A 19,628-nucleotide genomic window follows, 5' to 3' on the forward strand; every position below is an offset into this window, starting at 1 on the left:
GGTAATGCCGGGTGGTCGACTTGTAATGGCCTGAACCGGTAGTCGATGCCGGTATTACCATTCCGCCTTCATTTATGGCTTACTGCAAATCTCGTAATGAGGCCCAAATGTGTTTCAAAGTGCTTCAAGGCAAGGGAGGGATCAAGGGAAAATACAGTGACATTCTTACAGGACATGAACAGTAAGTATGTGAAATTAACTATCGTAATCGGCCTGACGGCATTTCAGATAGTGCAAGAGCTTAGACATAGATAAGGAAGGGAGGGGGAGAGTGGTAAGGAAATAGAAACAGACAGGTGACTACCGTACTAGGCCTGACGACATTTCTGGTAGAGCCAGAGAAAACAAAAGGTTGAGGGAGAGGGGTGCAGAAAGGGAGGGGAGGAACAAAACAAGCGACTATCGTACTAGGCCTGACGACATTTCAGATAGGGCTGGAGCGGGGGCGGATACAAGTAAGGGGAGGGGAGAGGAGACAGACGAGGTTGCTATCATACTAGGTCCAGGGACAATTCTGATAGAGTAAGTGCATAGAAGAAAGTAAGGGGAAGAGGGGAGGAGATAGTAAAAGGGAAAAGGGTAGAGAAGGAGAGAACAGAGAGTAAGCAGTCATAAAGAGTGGATAAGCAAGAGAGAAGAGTGAACACAATTGTAGAAGTCAGTAGTAACACATAATGCTGCAACCCTGGATACAAGATGAAGATGGGAACAGCATGATTCGGGGCCACCATGAGAAAGGGTGATGCACTGTGAATCAATGAAGTCCATAAAAGTCAAATCCCGCATTGGCCACAAGACGGTGATGGTGAAAAACCAGAATGTATCGGGACAGACTCCTGCAGAAATAGGCTGAGGGGGGAGGGGGCAGGGTAAAAGAATCAATCAAGTTGATGAAGGTTTTTAAGAAATGAATGCCCAAAATTAAGCCAAATTCTTATCTAAAGAAGAAATAACAAAGGAATGTTAAATATTTGGTCCCAAGTATTCCAAGTTGAAAGAGTTTCAGAGAATAGTTCTCATTGCACCCCTCTACCGTACCTCTTGTGCATGAGCAAAAGTCTAATTTGCAGGTAACAGACAGCCAACAGCACTCTGTTGGTGCGCATGTGCCGGTGCGCATGGCCGGCAGATTTAAAGGATTTTGGCGGGAGGGGGAGTGGCCAAATCACGTTGATAAAAGTTTTAAAGAAAATAATGCCCAAAATGAAGTCAAATTCTTATCTCTCGTGCATGAGCAAAAGTCGCAAGTGCAGGTAACAGGCAGCCAACTGCACTCAGTGATGCACTCCCTTGGTACGCGCACGCATTTCATGTTAGCTGTTAGTGTATTTTTTCTGAGGTATCATTTGCTTGAATTTTTGTTTGGTATAGAGCACTGGCCCTATACATTTTCTCTATTAACATAAAATCCCGTGTGACCTGTGTGTTTGTGGTATGATAGTTTTGGCTAAGCCTTTTTAGTATGTTGACTAATTTTAATGTATTTTCCATAATCCTTGCTATGTAGACCGTATTTGAGTTTTAGTTCTGCAAATGTGAGGGAAGTATTCTGGTCTGTTAGTTGGCGAATATCAAATATTTTCTTATCTATCCAGGTATCCCACTTTAGTGTTTTTTTTGTTTCTAGTTGCCATAGGGTTTCGTCAGATCGAAGATTCATAAATGTTTCTTTTTAACTGCACAATAGATTAAACAGCATACTGTGTCGCAATTGCATAGATCAGCGAGTTAAAATCTCAACTCTGACCTGTGCCTGCCTGCACTTACCAATTTCAGCAGGGATGAATCAACCCTTCATCCTTCTGAGGTTGATAAATGAAGTACTAGTACATGTCATAGTGATAACCTGTTTTTACAGTGCTTAGAAGCAGGAGGTATCAGGACTCAGACATGAAGGGCTATAAATGAAAATATGCTATAATACCAACTATTTTAAATTGATACAGGAACATATATGCCCAGTGCTTTCAATGGAAAATAAGAAGTGCAGATACTCACCAAGCTACGAAGCTGGACATTCCAGGGCAGCGCTTTAGGCACCGGTTGTTTCAGTGCGGCACCTTGGGCAGAGGTCCCTTTAAAACACACCTTGGTGTTTCTAGGCAATTCCCAGTGAGATTAAATGATGTGCCCAAGAGCCCACATTTTGGTAAATTTGGTAAAGCAGTGCATCTGAGATCCTTTCACACAAACTTCCAGTTTGTTATGCATTGTGTTAAGAACGTTTGAATATCTATATTAAATGAGACATTCTTTTTTGCGTATCAAACTAGCAGATATCATAGCTTTAACCCCTTAAATGCCAGGCTATTATGCAAGTCTATGCAAAAAGGACGAGCATACCCATCCTTGGGAATTAATTTAAACCAAGCTTTGGAAGGTGAGTTTAATTATTACTTGCTTTCATTGCCTAATAAGAAATTCGGTAGGTAACTGGAGCTGTGTGCGAGTTTTCAGTCGAATACATTCCAAACACAACTGCAATTACTTAAACATGTACATATTAGAATAAGCACTGGTAATAACAAAACACCTCTTAAAAAAAGTAATTTCCCAGGCTTTCCAAATCAATCCCTGCTCTATCAAAGGGCACCAATGGTAACAGGTGAAGCCCACTTAGCAAAACAGTTTTCCGCACCTACTGTGCTGAGAGCACAGTAGATGCATGTCTATCACTCCTTTTGTTCTGCAGGGTGGGCCCTTAGTGTGGTCAACCGTCCCATATTTTGCGGGATTTACCTGCATTGATGGGTTTTGTCCCGCACTGCGCAGACTCCCTCCGCGGGATGTCAAAAGTCCCAGGGTTTGCTTCAGGCCTGGACCTGATGAAAGCCTTTCCAGCTCTCCTCACAATTTCGTGTGGAAGTGGTAGCTCAGTAGGGCAGCAGAGCGGCTCTCCCAGGGTCTGCAAAGCATCCTAACTCGTTGCTCTATTTCAACAGAGCATTACAATGTGAACAATTAGGCCCTGATGAGAGAGAGAGAGGGGACTATTAGCAGGGGTTTTGGCCCTTAAGAAATGTGAAAGGGGGTGATGATAAATGGAAAGTGTACATAATCAAGTATGCTGTGTGAAATAAGACTCACTTTAAAACCCAAGTGAGATTGTTTTGGCTTACATTACTTTTCCTGGCACTACGGTCTCTGATCTTTCATGCAGGATGGGGAAAATAAGCTAAAGTCATACTCTTTTTCTTCAACATCTTTCTATGACAATTTATATAGTTTATGGTTAGTTTACTATGTATGACATTCTCGTTTAATATGTTGTGTGCATTATTTTCAAGGCATTTCTTTAAACAAAGCCTTAATAAATATATCAACTAAACTTGGAAAGATAAGTGGTCAACTGCTTAAATGGCCCACATCCTATTTTTACACCCTAACCCAAGTGTGTGATCGTGGGTAAATCCTTTAATCTCACTGTGTATTATCCGTAGTCCCTGTAAGTGATTCAGCTCATAGCTTATGTTATTATATTATTATGCTATTATAAGCTGTTATTAAAAATCCTCAGTCATGGTTTAATGACAATAGATTTGCTTCATATATAATATTATTGTCATTCATGTATTTCACATCACAAAGTTATTCGCCAATCGGCTTACTTATAGCAACTTATTCCAAGGTCACTTCCTATGGTGCTTTCTAAGTATCAAAGACTGATGATGCCTTTGCAGTGCCCTTTCTATGACGTTGCTTATGTCAGTGTCAAAGCTTATGCAAATTAGGATATTTGCATATATTATACGTCTCAGGGCCTGGGTAAAGCTCTAACAGATGAGTGTCCTGCATATATAATGGTCCTACAGTTTTTTGTGCTGTGTATGTGTTAAAAATGCCATCGGCCACAAACTTACCAAAAAAGCGGATGGGGCGGTGGCGTGAATTACACGGTATGAAACTGCATGTACTACAGACAGCTTCTGATGCACTACCCTGTCTAAAGTGTCCTCTGTAACAATTTTGTAAAGTTGGCCACACACTAGGGCCCCTGAAAAAGAAATTATGGGCACCGCAGGTGGGGGAGTGAGGACAGAGAGGGCGCTGATTTACCCAGCATTGGCTAGTCCTTGAAGTTGTGATAAAGTGAAATAAAAAGCTTTCATTTTCACTTCGCAGCATAGTTGTGTCCCAGTACACTCTTTCAGGCGTTGAGAAGTGCAGGTACCCAAATGCTCAAAAATAAGTGCAGGTACTGAGGGCTGGCTAGTCTATGCCACAGTAACATCAAAACGTGGAGTATTTTTGCATGAAGTAATTGCCCTCAGAAACATAAAACAGTTTTATTTGCTGCAATCTTTTCAAAATAGTTGCATGGCAAACTTTATACCGTCCCCAACTCTGTCCCGAAAGGACTGTAAATTGTGCCCCAAATTTCATAACCCTCCGATTGACATTGTTAATATGAGCTGCCAGTGCAAAAAAGTTGTGCGTGCGTGTGGTTGACATCAGTAATCGTAAAGGATCAACTCAAATATATTCATTACTGAAGCGCTTTCTGTGACGTTATCCGACATTTCATATTGTTTTGTAATCCTGCGTGCAGTTTTTACTTACAAAAACGTAGCGGGTTTATGACGTTGGGTGGGAGAGAGATCAGTCCGTTGTCTCCGTGCACTCCTTTGCGTGATAAATACATTGAGCAACGTCATTCCATTGTGTTTATGAGGTCAGAGTCTCCGCAACAAACTTGTAGGTTTCCTGCCCTTGCCCTCCCAGATTCCATCTCAAGCAAGGTGTGCGCGCGCCTTCCCGCCCTTTTGCTGAGTCCCCTCCCTCCCATCCCTTTTTTTTCGGCCCTGCGCCGGCACTCCCCGTTTTAGCAACTTCTGTAGCTCCACAGCCCAGCTGATATACATGGCCTTTCAGTACAGCCTCGGGAAAGTTGTCTCATACTCCAGCAAACATGAGTTCTCCCGCCTCCACCAAGGGAACCCCCTCAACGCTACGGAAACCAGACTCCTCGAATTCCCCTTCCAGACCCCTCTTGGAGAATACGAAACCCCCTGCTTTGCCGTCAGGGAACATTAGCGCCTCTGCGCAGCCATCTGGAGTTATGGATCCTTCTATGGCACCGCCAGGGACTACCAGACCTTCAATTTTACCTCCAGGGATTACCAACCTCTCAGTTCCCCACTCGGTGGACCCTGATAGCTCTGCTACTTCGTCAGGTGATATCAAAGACTCTGTTTCCCCCGCGAGTAATGCCGACGGCTGTCCTCCGACCTTCATGGAATTCAAAAGGCTCTGCTTAGAACACATGAAATACCGACGGCTGTGGGCACCTATTGTTGGACTACCACCCCCTCTCCTGGCTCCCCTACATGTTCTACCTTTAGGACGTACTGACACTTCTAATCTACCTACAAAGAATGCCAACATATCTGCTCCTGACTTGGGTAGTAGCGCGCCCCCATTAGACACTGAACCTTCAGTGAGTACTGCCCCCTCAGTAGATCGCAAACGTTTAGTCCCACCCTCTGACACTGCTCTCTCTGCTCCACCCCCAAGCAATACTGTCACCGATCCTACACCCTCTGCTTTAAAAAATGCTAACCTCTCTGATGCCATGGCTATCGATACTCCTGCTCCTCCAGAAGATACAAAAATCTCTCCTATCCCCACAGTGGCTACTGACCACTCTGCAACAAGCACAATAAACAGTCCCCCTTCTCCTCTCCCCTTAGTGGGTACTGACCCCTTAGTTGCGCAGCCAGTGAATACTGAGCCTCTTCTTTCCCCATCAGTAAATAATGAACCATGCATTGCTTCTTCAGTGCAATATGGAAATATTTGCCTCGACCAGATCAAATACCAACATCTTTGGCACCCTATTGTTGGATTACCAGTCCCTCGTGGCATCTCTGTTCCTACCTCAATGGATACTGATCTTGCTCTTCCCACACCAGGAATTACCGAACTCCCTGCTCAACATGTCGAAGGTATCAGCCCCTCAACATTGCCCTTGGAGTTTGTCAATATTGCTGGTCATCCTTCAGATGCTTGTATGCTTTCACCCAACACAGAAGCCTCTGTTCCTCTTCCAGTGGATAATGGCCCATATCAAGATCCCTTGAATGTCAAGGGATCTACACCCTCTTCAGTAGATGTTGACCCCTGTGCCATTGCTTCACTTGTAGACAACTCATCTCCATCAGGGGCTATTGCCTCCTCTTCCCACTCACCAGAAGGTATCGACCATGTTGACTCTCGCTTAGTGAATACTCCCCTGTCGCCGCTCCCCATTTGGGACATCAATCTTTCTGTTCCCCACTCAGTTGATACTGATTCCTTTGTGCACCCCTCGTTAGATATTGACCCCTGTGCCTCCCCCTCAGTGAAATACCAACGTATGTGCTTTCATCTTCTGAAATACCAACAGCTCTGGTCCCCGCTTGTTGGAATACCAACCCCTACCCTCCCCCATGAGGGCAATGCATATGACTCTGTCCCTCACCAAGCAGATGCAGACACTTCTGCTGCCTCCTCAGTGGACACCAGTCTCTCTACCCCCACCGAAAATGTTAACCTCTCTTTTCCCTCTCCAGAGGAAACTGATCTTCCTGTCCCATGCCCATTAAAATCTCAACTCTCTGTCTTCACGCCAAAGGAAACCGACATCCCGATCTCTGCTACAAAGAAAACAGACCTTTCAGACGTGTCCTCAGAGGAAACTGATCTTCCTGCCGCCTGCCAATTGAAATCCCAACTGTCTATCCCCACCAGAGAGGAAACCAATATCCCTGTCTCTACCACAGACAAAACAGACTTTTCTGTCTCATCCCCAGAAGAAAATGACATTCCTGTCCCATGCCCATTGGAATCCCAACAATCTATCTCCACCCCAGAGGAAACTGACATCTCTGTCTCTACCATAGGGAAAACAGACTTTTCTGTCTCATCCCCAGAAGAAACTGATCTTCCTGTACCCTGTCCATTGAAATCTCAGCTGTCTATTTCTCCCCCAGAGGAAACTGACCTCCTTGTCTCTTCCATAGAGAAAACAGACGTTTCTGTCTCATCCCCAGAAGAAACCGATCTTCTTGCCCTTTGCCCATTGAAATCCCAGCTGTCTATCTCCACTACAGAGGAACCCAGCCTCCGTGTCTATACCACAAAGAAATCAGACTTTTCTGTCTCATCCCCAGAAGAAAGTGATCTTCCTGTCCCCTGCCCATTGAAATCTCAACTGTCTGTGTCCAACCCAGAGGAAACTGACCTCCATGGCTCTACCATAGAGAAAACAGACATTTCTGTCTCATCCCCAGAAGAAACTGATCTTCCTGCGCCTTGCCCATTAAAATTCCAACTGTCTGTCTCTACCCGAGAAGAAGCCAACCTCCCCGCCTCAGTAACAGAGAAAACAGACTTCTCGGTCTCATCTCCAGAGGAAACTGATCTTAGTGTCCCCTGCCCATTGAAATACCAACTGTCTCTCTCAAATCAAGAACAAACCAGCTTCCATGTCTCTGCCACAGAGAAAACAGACTTTTCTGTCTCATCCCAAGAAGAAACTGATCTTCCTGTTCCCTGCCCATTGAAATCCCAACTGTCTGTCATACCTCCAGAAGAAACCAACCTCCCTGTCTCTGCCACAGAGAAAACAGACTTCTCCGCCTTATCCCCAGAAGAAACAGATCTTCTTGTCCCCTGCCCATTGAAATCCCAACTGTCTTTATCCACTCCAGAAGAAACCGACCTCCCTGTCTCAACAGCAGAGAAAACAGACTTTTCTGTCTTATCCCCCGACGAAACTGATCTTCCTGTCCCCTGCCCATTGAAATCCCAACTGTCTCTCTTGCCCCCAGAAGAAACCGATCTCCCTGTCTCTGCCACAGAGAAAATAGACTTCTCTGTTTTATCTCCAGAAGAAACCAATCTTCTTGTCCCATGCCCATTGAAATCCCAACTGTCTCTCTTACCTCCAGAAGAAACCAACCTCTCTGTCTCTGCCACAGAGAAAACAGACTTCTCCCCAGAAGAAACTGATCTTCCTGTCTCCTGCCCATTGAAATCTCAACTGTCTCTCCTACCCCAAGAAAAAAACGACCCCCCTGTCTCTGCCACAGATAAAAAAGACTTCTCCATCTTATCTCCAGGAGAAACCGATCTTCTTGTCCCCTGCCCACTGAAATCCCAACTGTCTCTCTTACCTCCAGAAGAAACCGACCTCCTTGTCTCGGCCACAGAGAAAACAGACTTCTCCATCTTGTCCCAAGAAGAAAACGATCTTGTCCCCTGCCCATTGAAATCCCAACTGTCTTTCTCCACTCCAGAAGAAACTGACCTCCCTGTCTCAGCAACAGAGAAAACTGAATTTTCTGTCTTATCTCCAGAAGAAACTGATCTTCCCGTTCCTTGCCCATTGAAATCCCAACTGTCCATCGCCAGTCTAGAGGAAACCAACCTCCCTCTCTCTAGCACAGGGAAAACAGACCTCTCTGCCTCCTCCTCAGAGGAAACTGATCTTCCAGTCCCTTGTCAACTGAAATCACAGCTGTCGCTCTCCAGCCCAGAGGAAACTGACTTGCCCATTCATGCCACAGCAAAAATAGACTTCTCTATCTCGTCCCCAGAGGAATCTGATGTTATTGTCCCCTGTCCATTAAAATCACAACTCTATGTCTCTACTCCAGAGGAAACCAACCTCCCTGTCTCTCCCAGAGATAAAAGTGATCTCTCTGTCTCCTCCGCAGAGGAAGATGATCTTCCTGTACCCTGTCCATTGAAATCCCAACTCTCTGTTTCCATCCCAGAGAAAACTGAGCCCCCTGTCACAGCCACAGAAGAAAATAGCAACTCATGTGTCGCCCCTTCAGTGGAATATCAGAATATTTGCTTCAAACCTAAGAAATACCAACATCTTTGGAACCCCCTTGTTGGAATACCAGTACCTCTGCTCCTTCAACATTCAAGTGACAACATCTGTGTTCCCTCCTCAGTAGATACTGAGCACGCTCCCCCTCCGTCAGGAATTATTGAACCCTCTGCTCACCAAGTTGCGGATGTCATCCCTTCTCCAGACCTCTCTGTCTACTCCCCAGAGGAAACATATCTTCCTGTCCCCTGCCCTTTAAAATCACAACTCTCTGTTACTACAACAGCAAAACCAGACATCTTCATTTCTGCACCAGAGGAAACTGATCTTCCTGTGCCATGCCCATTGAAATCTCAACTGTCTGTCTCCACCCCTGAGGACACTGATCTTCCTTTCGTCTGCCCATTGAAATCCCAACTCTCTGTCTCCATCACTGAGAAAACTGAACTCGCTGTATCTACTTCAGAGAAAGCAAATCTTTCTGTCTCCTCCCCAGAGGAAATCGAACTCCCCCTCCCCTGCTCATTAAAATCCGAACTCTCTGTCTCTACCACAGGGACATCTGCTATCTTTCTTTCATTGCCAGGGACAACTGATCTTTCTGCCCCATGCCCTTTAAAATCCCAACTCTCGGTCTCTGCCCCAGAGGAAACAGATCTCCCTGTCTCTGACCTAGAGAAATCTAACCTCCCTATTTCAGCTGAAGGGAAAACAGACGTTTCTGTCTCCACCCCGGTTGAAACCGATCTTTCTGTCCCATGCCAATTGAAATCCCAACTGTCTGTCTCTTCCCCAGAGGGCGCTGATCATCCTGTCCCTGCAACAGGCGAAACAGACCTCTCTGGCTCCTTCGGAGAGGAAATCGATCTACCTGTCACATGCCCATTGAAATCTCAACTGTCTGTCTCCACTCATGAGGAAACCAATTTACCCCTCTCTGTTGCAGTTAAAACAGGGATCTCTGTCTCCTCCCCAGAGGAGACTGACCTTTCGGCCCCTTGCCCATTGAAATCCCAACTTTCTGTCTCATCCCCAGAGAAAACTGAGCTCCCCATCACTGCCGCAAAGCAATCATATCTCTCTGACTCCTCACCAGAGGATATCAATCTCACTGTCCCCTGCCCATTGAAATCCCAACTCTCTGTCTCTACCCTAGAGAAAATAGAACTCCCTGTCACAGCCACAGAGAAAACGGACCTGCCTGCCTCAACCCCAAAGTCCAGTAGCATCTCATGTGTTCCTCCTTCAGTGGAATATCAAAATATGTGCTTTAACCTTATGAAATACCAACATCTTTGGCAACCCCTTGTTGGAATTCCGGCACCCCTGCTCCTTCAACATTTGAGTGGTAACAACTCTGTTCCCACCTCAGTGGATACTGAGCCTATCAGGAAAGTAATTACTGAACCCTCTGCTCATGAATTCAAGGATATCAACCTTTCTTCTGACAAATCTGGCCTCACTGTCTCGGACACAGGGAAAGCCAACGTCTTTGCCGCCTCCCCAGAGGAAACTGATCAGCTCGCCCCCTGCCCATTGAAATCCCAACTCTCTGTCTCCATTGGAGAGACAACTGACCTATTTGACTCCCCTCCAGAGGAAACCGTCTGCCCTGTCTTTCCCATAGAGAAAAACCTCTCTGCTTCCGCCACAGAGGAAACTGATGTTCCTGTCCCGTGCCCATTGAAATCCCAACTCTCTGTCTACACAGCAGAGGAAACGGACCCCCCTGTCACTACCACAGAGAAAACAGACACCTCTGTCTATTCCCCAGAGGAAACGGATCTTCCTTTGCCCTGCCCATTGAAATCCCAAACCTCTGTCTCCATCTCTGAGAAAACTGATCACTCTGTATCTTCCTCAGAGAAAACAGACTCCTCTGCCACACCTCCAGAGGCAACTAGCGACACTTGTGTTTCTCCTTCGGTGGAATTTCGGAATCTTTGCTTCAACCTTATGAAATACCAACATCTTTGGTATCCCCTTGTTGGAATACTAACCCCTCTGCTCCTCCAATATTTGGGTACTGGTTCTGCTCCTGCCTCATCAGGAATTATTGAAACTTCTGTTCACCAAATCGATGAAACCAACCTCCCTGTCTCCCCCCCAGAGGAAACTGAACTTCATGTCCCGTGCCCATTAGAATCCCAGCTCTCTGTCCCCATCACAGAGAAAAGTGACCTACTGGACTCCTCCCCAAATGAAATCATCCCTGCCACAGAGGAAACAGACATTTCTGTTCCCTGCCCATTGAGATCCCAACTCTCTGTCTCCACCCCTGAGGAAACTGACCTCCCTGTCTCCATCCCAGAGGAAACTGATCTTCCTCTCCCATGCCCATTGAAATCCCAAATCTCTCTCCCCACTTCAGAGAAAATGGAACTCTCTGTGTCTGCCACAGAGAAAACCAACTTGTCTGTCCCATCCCCAGAAGAAAATAGCAGATCATGTGTTGCCCCTTCAGTGGAATATCAGAACATTTGCTACAAACTCAAATACCAAGATCTTTGGAACCCCCTTGTTGGAATACCAACACCTCTGCTCCTTCAACATTCAAGTGACATCTGTGTTCCCTCATCAGTAGATACTGAGCCCGCTCCCCCTTCATCAGGAATGATTGAACCCTCTGCTCACCAAGTTGAAGATGTCAGCCCTTCTCCAGACCTCTCTGTCTACTCTCCAGAGGGAACAGATCTTCCTGTCCCCTGCCCTTTAAAATTGCAACTCTCTGTCACTACCACAGCGAAAACAGACATCTCACTTTCTGCACCAGAGGAAACTGATCTCCCTGTGCCATGCCCGTTGAAATCCCAACTCTCTTTCTCCACCCCTGAGGAAGCTGGCCTCCCTGTCTCTACCACATTGCCGGAAGAAACGTATCTTCCTGCCCTCTGCCCATTGAAATCCCAACTGTCTCTCTCCATTCCAGAAAAATATGACCTCCCTGTCTCTACCACAGAGAAAACAGGCATCTCTGTCTCATCCCCAGAGGAAACAGATCTTCCTAGCCCCTGCCTATTGAAATCTCAACTGTCTGTCTCCACCTCAGACAAAAACGACCTCCCTCCCTCCGCAACAGAGAAAACAGACTTCTCTGTCACATCCTCAGAGGAAACCGATCTTCTTGTTCCCTGTCCATTGACATCTCAGCTGTCTATTTCTCCCCCAGAGGAAACAGACCTCCCTGTCTCTACCCTAGAGAAAACAGACTTTTCTGTCTCATCCCCAGAAGAAACTGATATTCCTGTCCTATGCCCATTGAAATCCCAACTGTCTATCTCCACCCCACAGAAAATGGAACTCTCTGTGTCTGCCACAGAGGAAACTGCAGTCTCTGTCCCATCCCCAGAGGCAAATAGTGACTCATGTGTCGCCCCTTCTGTGGAGTATCAGAATATTTGCTTCAACCTTAGGAAATACCAAAACCTTTGGCACCCGCGTGTTGGAATACCAGCATCTCTGCTTCTTCAACAATGGAGTGGCAATATCTCTCTTCCCTCCTCAGTGGGTACCGAGCCTGCTCCCCCATCATCAGAAGTTATCAAACCCTCTGCTCACCAAGATGAGGATTGCAGCCCTTCTCCAGACAAGACCAATCTCCTTGTCTCCCATCTTGCCCCCTGCACATTAAAATCACAACTCTCTGTCTCCATCACAGAAGAAACTGACCTCCCTCTCTCTGCTACTAAGAAAACAGACCTTGCTATTTCTGCCCTTGCGGAAACTGATACTGATCTTCCTGACACCTGCCCTTTAAAATCACAACTCTCTGTCTTCACCCCGGCAGAAACTGACCACCCTCTTTCCTCCCTAGAGGAAAATGTTCTCCCAGTACCCTGCCCATTGGAATCCCAATTCTCTGTCTCTTCCCAAGAGGAAACCAGTCTTCCCATACCATGCCCATTGGAATCACAACTCTCTGTATCTTCCCTAAAGGAAACCAATCTGCCTGGACCTGTCACAGAGGAAGCCGACTTTTCTATCTCCCCAAAGAAAAGTGTTCCCATTATCCCATGTCTTTTGGAATCCCAAGTCTCTGTCTCTTCCCCAGAGGAAACATATCTGCCTGTGTCTGCCACAGAGAAATTCTCTGTTGCCTCCACAAAGGAAACCGATTTTCCTATTCCATGCCCATTGGAATCACAATTCTATGTCCCTTCCCCAAACAAAACTGACCTTGCAGCCTCTGCCACAATGAAAACAGACCTCTCTTTCTCCTCTCCAGAGGAACGGGATCTAATTGTACCATGCCCTTTAGAATCACACATCTCTGTGTCCTCCCCAGAAGAAACTAAGATTAACATCTCTGCCACAGGTAAAACAGACCTCTCTGAGTCCTCCCAAAAGGAAACTGATCTTCTTGTACCCTGCCCATTGGAATCCCAACTCACTGTGTCTTCCCCAGAGAAAACTGATTTGCCTGTCCCTTCCACAGAGAAAACAGACTACTCTGATTCCTCCCAAAAGGAAACTGATCTTCTTGCACCTTGCCCATTGGAAGCACAACTCTTTCTCTCTTCTCCAGAGGAAACTGACATCCTATTCCCGATCCCAGATGAAACCGATCTTGCTGTGCCTTGCCCATTGAAATCCCAGCTGCCTGTCTCTTCCCCAAGGGAAGCTGATCTTCCTGTGCCTGTCACAGAGGAAACAGTAATCTCTGTCTCCTCCCCAGAAGACAGGGATCTGTCTGTTCCCTGCCCATTGGAATACCAACTCGCTGTCTCTTCCCCAGAGATAACGGACTTGCCTATCCCTTTAACAGAGAAAACAGATTTCTCAGTTGTGGCCTCACAAGAAACAGATCTTCCTGTTCCCTGTCCATTGGAATTACAACTCTCTGTCCCCTCCCCAGAGGAAACTGGTCTTGCAGCATATGCCACAAAGAAAACGGACCCCTCTGTCGACTCACCAGAGGAAAGAGTTCTCCCCATTCCTTGCCCATTGGAATCTCAACTCACCGTCTCTTCCCCAGAGAAAACAGACTTTCCTGTCACTTCCACAGCGAAAACAGACTTCTCTGATTCCTCCCAAAAGGAAGCTGGTCTTCTTGTACCCTGCCCATTGGAATCACAACTCTATCTCTCTTCTCCAGAGAAAACCGACATCCCATTCCCGATCCCAGATGAAACAGATCTTGCTCTGTCTTGCCCATTGACATCCCAGCTGTCTGTCTCTTCCCCAAGGGAAACCGATCTTCCTATGCCTTTCACCGAGAAAACAGACCTCTCTGTCACCTCACCAGAGGAAAGTGTTCTTCCTGTTCCTTGCCCATTGGAATCTCAACCCACTGTCCCTTCCCCAGAGAAAACTGGTTTGACTGGCCTTGCCACAGAGCAAACAGACATCTCATTCCCAATCTCAAATCAAAACATTCTCGCTGTGCCTTTCCCACTGGAATCCCAGCTCTCTGTCTCTTCCCCAGGGGGAACTGATCTTCCTGTGCCTGTCACAGAGAAAACAGTAATCTCTGTCTCCTCTCCAGAGGAAAGTGATCTGCCTGTTCCCTGCCCATTGGAATACCAACTCACTGTCTCTTCCCCAGAGAAAATTGACTTACCTGTCCCTTTCACAGAAAAAACAGACTTCTCTGTTGCTGCCTCACAAGAAACAGATCTTCCTGTTCCCTCTCCATTGGAATTCCAACTCTCTGTCTCCTCCCCAGGGGGAACTGGCCTTGCGGCATCTGCCACAGAGAAAACAGACCTCTCTGTCTCCTTGCCAGAGGAAAATGTTCTCCCTGTTCCTTGTCCATTGGAATCTCAACTCACTGTCTCTTCCCCAGAGAAAACAGACTTCTCTGATTCCTCCCAAAAAGAAACCGATCTTCCTTTAACCTGCCCATTGGAATCCCAAATCTCTGTCTCTTCCCCAAAGGAAACTGGTTTGACTGGCATTGCCACAGAGCAAACAGTCATCCCAATCCCAGATGAAACAGTTCTTACTGTGCCTCGCCCATTGGAATCCCAGCTCTCTATCGCTTCCCCAGAGGAAACTGATCTTCCGGTGCCTGTCACAGAGAAAACAGTAATCTCTGTCTCCTCCCCAGAGGAAAGTGATCTGCCTTTTCCCTGCCCATTGGAATTCCAACTCACCACCTCTTCCCCAGAGAAAACTGACTTGCCTGTCCCTTTCACAGAAAAAACAGACTTTTCTGTTGCCACCTCACAAGAAACAGATCTTCCTATTCCCTGTCCATTGAAATTACAACTCTCTGACTCCTCCCCAGGGGGAACTGGCGGTGCGGCATCTGCCACAGAGAAAACAGACATCTCTGTCTCCTCGCCAGAGGAAAATGTTCTCCCTGTTCCTTGCCCGTTGGAATCTCAACTCACAGTATCTTCCGCAGAGAAAACAGACTTGCCTGTCCCTTCCACAGAGAAAACAGACTTCTCTGATCCCTCCCAAAAAGAAACCGATCTTCCTTTACCCTGCCCGTTGGAATCCCAAATCTCTGTCTCTTCCCCAGAGGAAACTGGATTGACTGGCCTTGCCACAGAGCAAACAGTCATCCCAATCCCAGATGAAACAGTTCTTACTGTGCCTTGCCCATTAGAATCTCAGCTCTCTGTCTCTTCCCCAGAGGATACGGACCTTCCTGTGCCTGTCACAGAGAAAACAGTAATCGCTGTCTCCTCCCCAGAGGAAAGTATTCTGCCTCTTCCCTGTCCATTGGAATCCCAACTCACTGTCTCTTCCCCAGAGAAAACTGACCTGCCTGTCTCTTTCACAGAAAAAACAGACTTCCTTGTTGTCGCCTCACAAGAAACAGATCTTCCTGTTCCCTGTCCATTGGAATTACAACTCTCTGTCTCCTCCCCAGAGGAAACTGGCCTTGCGGCATCTGCCACAGAGAAAACAGACATCTCTGTCTCCTCACCAGAGGAAAATGTTCTCCCTGTTCCATGCCCATTGGAATCTCAACTCACTGTCTATTCCCCAGAGACAACAGACTTGCCTGTCCCTTCCACAGAGAAAACAGACTTCACTGATTCCTCGCAAAAGGAAACTGATCTTCCTGTACCCTGCCCATTGGAATCCCAAATCTCTGTCTCTTCCCAGGAGGACATTGGTTTGACTGGCCTTGCCTCAGAGAAAACAGATATCTCACTCCCTATCCTAGATGAAACAGTTATTGCTGTGCCTTGCCCATTGGAATCCCAGCTCTCTATCTCTTCCCAAGAGCAAACTGATCTTCCTGCGCCTGTCACAGAGAAAACAGAAATCTCTGTCTCCTCTCCAGAGGAAAGTATTTTGCCTCTTCCCTGTCCATTGGAATTCCAACTGAAAACAGACTCGCCTGTCCCTTTTACAGAGAAAACAGACTTCTCTGTTGCCACCTCACAAAAAACAGATCTTCTTGTTCCCTGCCATTTGGAATCCCAGCGCATTGTCTCTTCCCCAGAGAAAACAGACTTGCCAGTCCCTTCCACAGACAAAACAGACTTCTCTGATTACCCCCAAAAGGAAACTGATCTTCATGTACCATGCCCATTGGAATCAAAACTCTTCCCGTCTTCCCCAGAGGAAACTGACCTTGCAGCATCTGCCACAGAGAAAACAGACATCTCCGTCTCCTCCCCAGAGGAAAATGTTCTCCCTGTCCCTTGCCCATTGGAATCCCAGCACTCTGTGTCTGCCACAGAGGAAACAGAGTTTACTACCCCATACACTGAGCAAACAGGCTTCGTTGACTCTGTCCCAAAGGAAACTGGTCTGGCTGGTCCTGCCACACAGGAAATAGACATCTCTTTCTGGATCCCAGATCAAACAGTTCATCCTGTGCTATGTCCATTTATATCCCAACTCTCTGTCTCCTCACCAGAACAAACCGATCTGCCTTTCCCTGCCACCGAGAAAACAGAAATCTCTGTTTCCTCCCAAAAAGAAACCGATGTTCCTCCACCCTGTCGATTGGAATCACAACCCTATCTTTTCTCCCCATACGAAACTGCTCTTGCAGCCTCTGCCACAGAGGAAACAGACATCTCAATCTCCTCTCCAGAAGAAAATATTCCCCCTGTGCCTTGCCCATTGGAATCCCAACTCTCGGTATCTTCCCCAGAGGAATCAGACTTTGTTGTCCCTTCCACAGAGAAAACCGACTTTGCTGACTCATCCCCAAAGATAACTGATCTACATGGCCCTGCCACACAGGAAATAGACATCTCTTTCTGGATCCCAGATCAGACAGTTCATCCTGTGCTATGCCCATTTGAATCCCAACTCTCTGTCTCCTCCCTAGAGCAGACTGATATGCCTGACCCGGCCACAAAGCAGACAGACTTCTCTGTTGCCTCCCCAAAGGAAACTGATCTTCCCCCTCCCTGTGCATTGCCATCACAACTCTACCTTGTCTCCCCAAAGGAAACTGATCTTGCGGCCTCTGCCATAGAGAAAACAAGCCTCTCTATATCCTCTGCACAGAAAAATGTTCTCCCTGTTCCCTGCCCTCTAGAATCACAACTCTCTCTGCCCAGCACAGAGGTAACTGACTTTGACCTCTCTGTCTCGTCCCCGGAGGAAACTAATCTAACCTTCTCTGCCATAGAGAAAACAGGTGTCTCTGTGTCATCTCCACAGGAACCTGATCACCCTGTCCCCTGTCAATTGGATTCCCAATTGTCTCTCTCCTCCCAGGTAAAAACCGACTTCCTTGTCTCTGGCAAAGAGACAGTTGACTTGGCCATCCCCTCCGATGAGAAAACAGAGTTCTCTGACTCCATCACTCAAGAGACCTACCCCTTTGTTTCACCCACAGATAAAACTGACCTTGCTGTCACCTTCCCAGAGAAAACAGATCTCCCTGACTCAACCACAATCGAACCTGAGCTCTCTGTCTCACCCACCGAGAAAACAGACTCCCTGATCTCTACCACTGAGGAAACTGACCTTGCTGTGCCTTCTCTTGAGAAAGCACAACTCACCGAGCCCATCAAAGAGGAAATCTACCCCTCTGTCTCCTCTCCAAATGAAAATGATCTTCCTGTCCCCCTCCAATTAGACACCCTAACCTCTGCCGCCTCCCCAGAGAAAACTGACTTTCCCGTCCCTTCCTCGCAAGAAACTGACTCTGCAGTACCCAGTCACGAGAAAGCAGATCTCCCTGCCTCAACCACAGCGAAAACCGCCCTCTCTGTTCCAACCACAGAGAATACATACATGTCTGTCTCCTCCCCAGAGAAAATAGACACCCTTGTCTCTGCCACTGAGGAAACTGATTTTGCTATGCCTTCTCTCGAGAAAGCACAACTCTCTGAGTCCACCAAAGAGGAAATCTCTGTCTTTGATCTTCCTGTCCCACTCCAATTAGAAGCCCAACCCTCTGCCTCTTACCCAGAGAAAACTGACTTTCGTGCTCCTTCCTCACAGGAAATTGACTCTGCATTCCCTGCCCCTGAGAAAGCAGAGCTTCCTGATTCAACCACAGAGGAACCCAAGATCGGCGTCTCTTCCACAGAGAATGCTAATCTCCCTGTTTCTGCTACTGAGAAAATTGAGTTTGTTTTCTCCTCCAAAGTAGAAACAGCGCTTCCTGGCCCTGTCCCATTGAAAACTGACAACCTTGTCCCTCCTGCAGCGAAACCGGTCCACTCTGTCGCTCCTTTTGCAGAAACATTTGTCGCTAGAGAGAAAATTCCCTGCTGTGTCTCCTTCCCAGAGGAAACTAACCTCTCTGCTCCTCCCACAGAGGAAACTGCCACCCCTGTTTCTCCAAAAGAGAAAACAGGCCCATCTGCCTCCTCAACGAAAAAAACAGACCCCTCTGTTGCATCCACAGAGGAAACAGATTCTTCTTTGCATCGAGAGAACACTTTCTCATTGCCTTCCCCAAGTTATATAGAACCCTTTGTTCACTTAAAGCTCAACCTATCGGGTGCATCCCCATGGAATATCAACCTCTCAGCTTCCCCCACATTGAGTACTGACCCCCCTGCTTCCTTTTCATGGCAACATATACCATCAGATTCCTCTGCAGATTATGTACATCTCAGTATTATCTGCCCTAGTCAGACAAACCTCTCTGTTTCCTTAACGTCTTCTCCATCAGACAATGTTCCCTCCCCTCCCATCTGTGCAACAAAAACCAGTCCCTATAATTCTTCTGGAGAAAATACAGATGCCTCGTCTTCAGGTTTGACACAGTCTTGTGCTATCTCTGCCAGGAACATTGTCCCATCCTTTGGCCTAAACAGAACTGAGCCTTGGGCTCCCTCACTAAATACTGACTCCCCTTTGCCCTCAGGTTATAGCACCTCCAGTGACATCTGCTCCAGGAATGTCACTAGCTCTGCTTACTTCATAGAAAATTCTGACACCTCAAGTTCTTCCTCGAGTTATATCTGCTCTTGTACCATGCACTCAAGGAAATATGGCCCTACATCCCCTATAACGATTCCTGACTCCCATTCCTTCACAAATATCCAATCTAGTACTACTGACTCCTGTAATGATGCCTCCTCTTCATCCGACGTCGGTGCAATTGACCCCTATGTTTACTCTTTAGAGGATGTGGATACATGTTCTTCCTCTGGGTACGCCTCTGGTGTATCCTCTGTTGTCTCTTCCAGGGACCCTTCCCCTTGCGCTTCTACCATACAGATTACAGACCCTTGTACTTCCTCGCAATCGCATTCAAATTCCACATACTCGAGTTATACCTGCGGCCATAATGACTGGTCAGAAAATGATGACTTAGATGGTAATTCCACAGGATATATCCCATCAAATACTCCAATCCACAGGAACAATTCCCCATTCACTTCTGCCTTAGAGACTATTGATACATGTCCTTGCTCATCAAACA

General features: G+C 46.9%; 1 protein-coding gene across 1 annotated transcript in view; it reads left to right on the plus strand.

Annotated features, from left to right (window-relative positions):
- The first annotated feature begins 4,909 nt into the window (after positions 1-4,909).
- LOC138473147 (mucin-17-like) overlaps positions 4,910-19,628 on the plus strand; it is a 34,346-nt gene continuing 19,627 nt past the window's right edge. The window contains exon 1 of the mRNA XM_069611683.1: positions 4,910-19,523. Coding sequence (XP_069467784.1) covers positions 4,910-19,523 — 14,614 coding nt within the window. The remainder of the gene's footprint in view (positions 19,524-19,628) is intronic.

This window comes from Ambystoma mexicanum, chromosome 8, assembly GCF_040938575.1.
Source record: "Ambystoma mexicanum isolate Mex_15411 chromosome 8, UKY_AmexF1_1, whole genome shotgun sequence".
NCBI lineage: Eukaryota > Metazoa > Chordata > Amphibia > Caudata > Ambystomatidae > Ambystoma > Ambystoma mexicanum.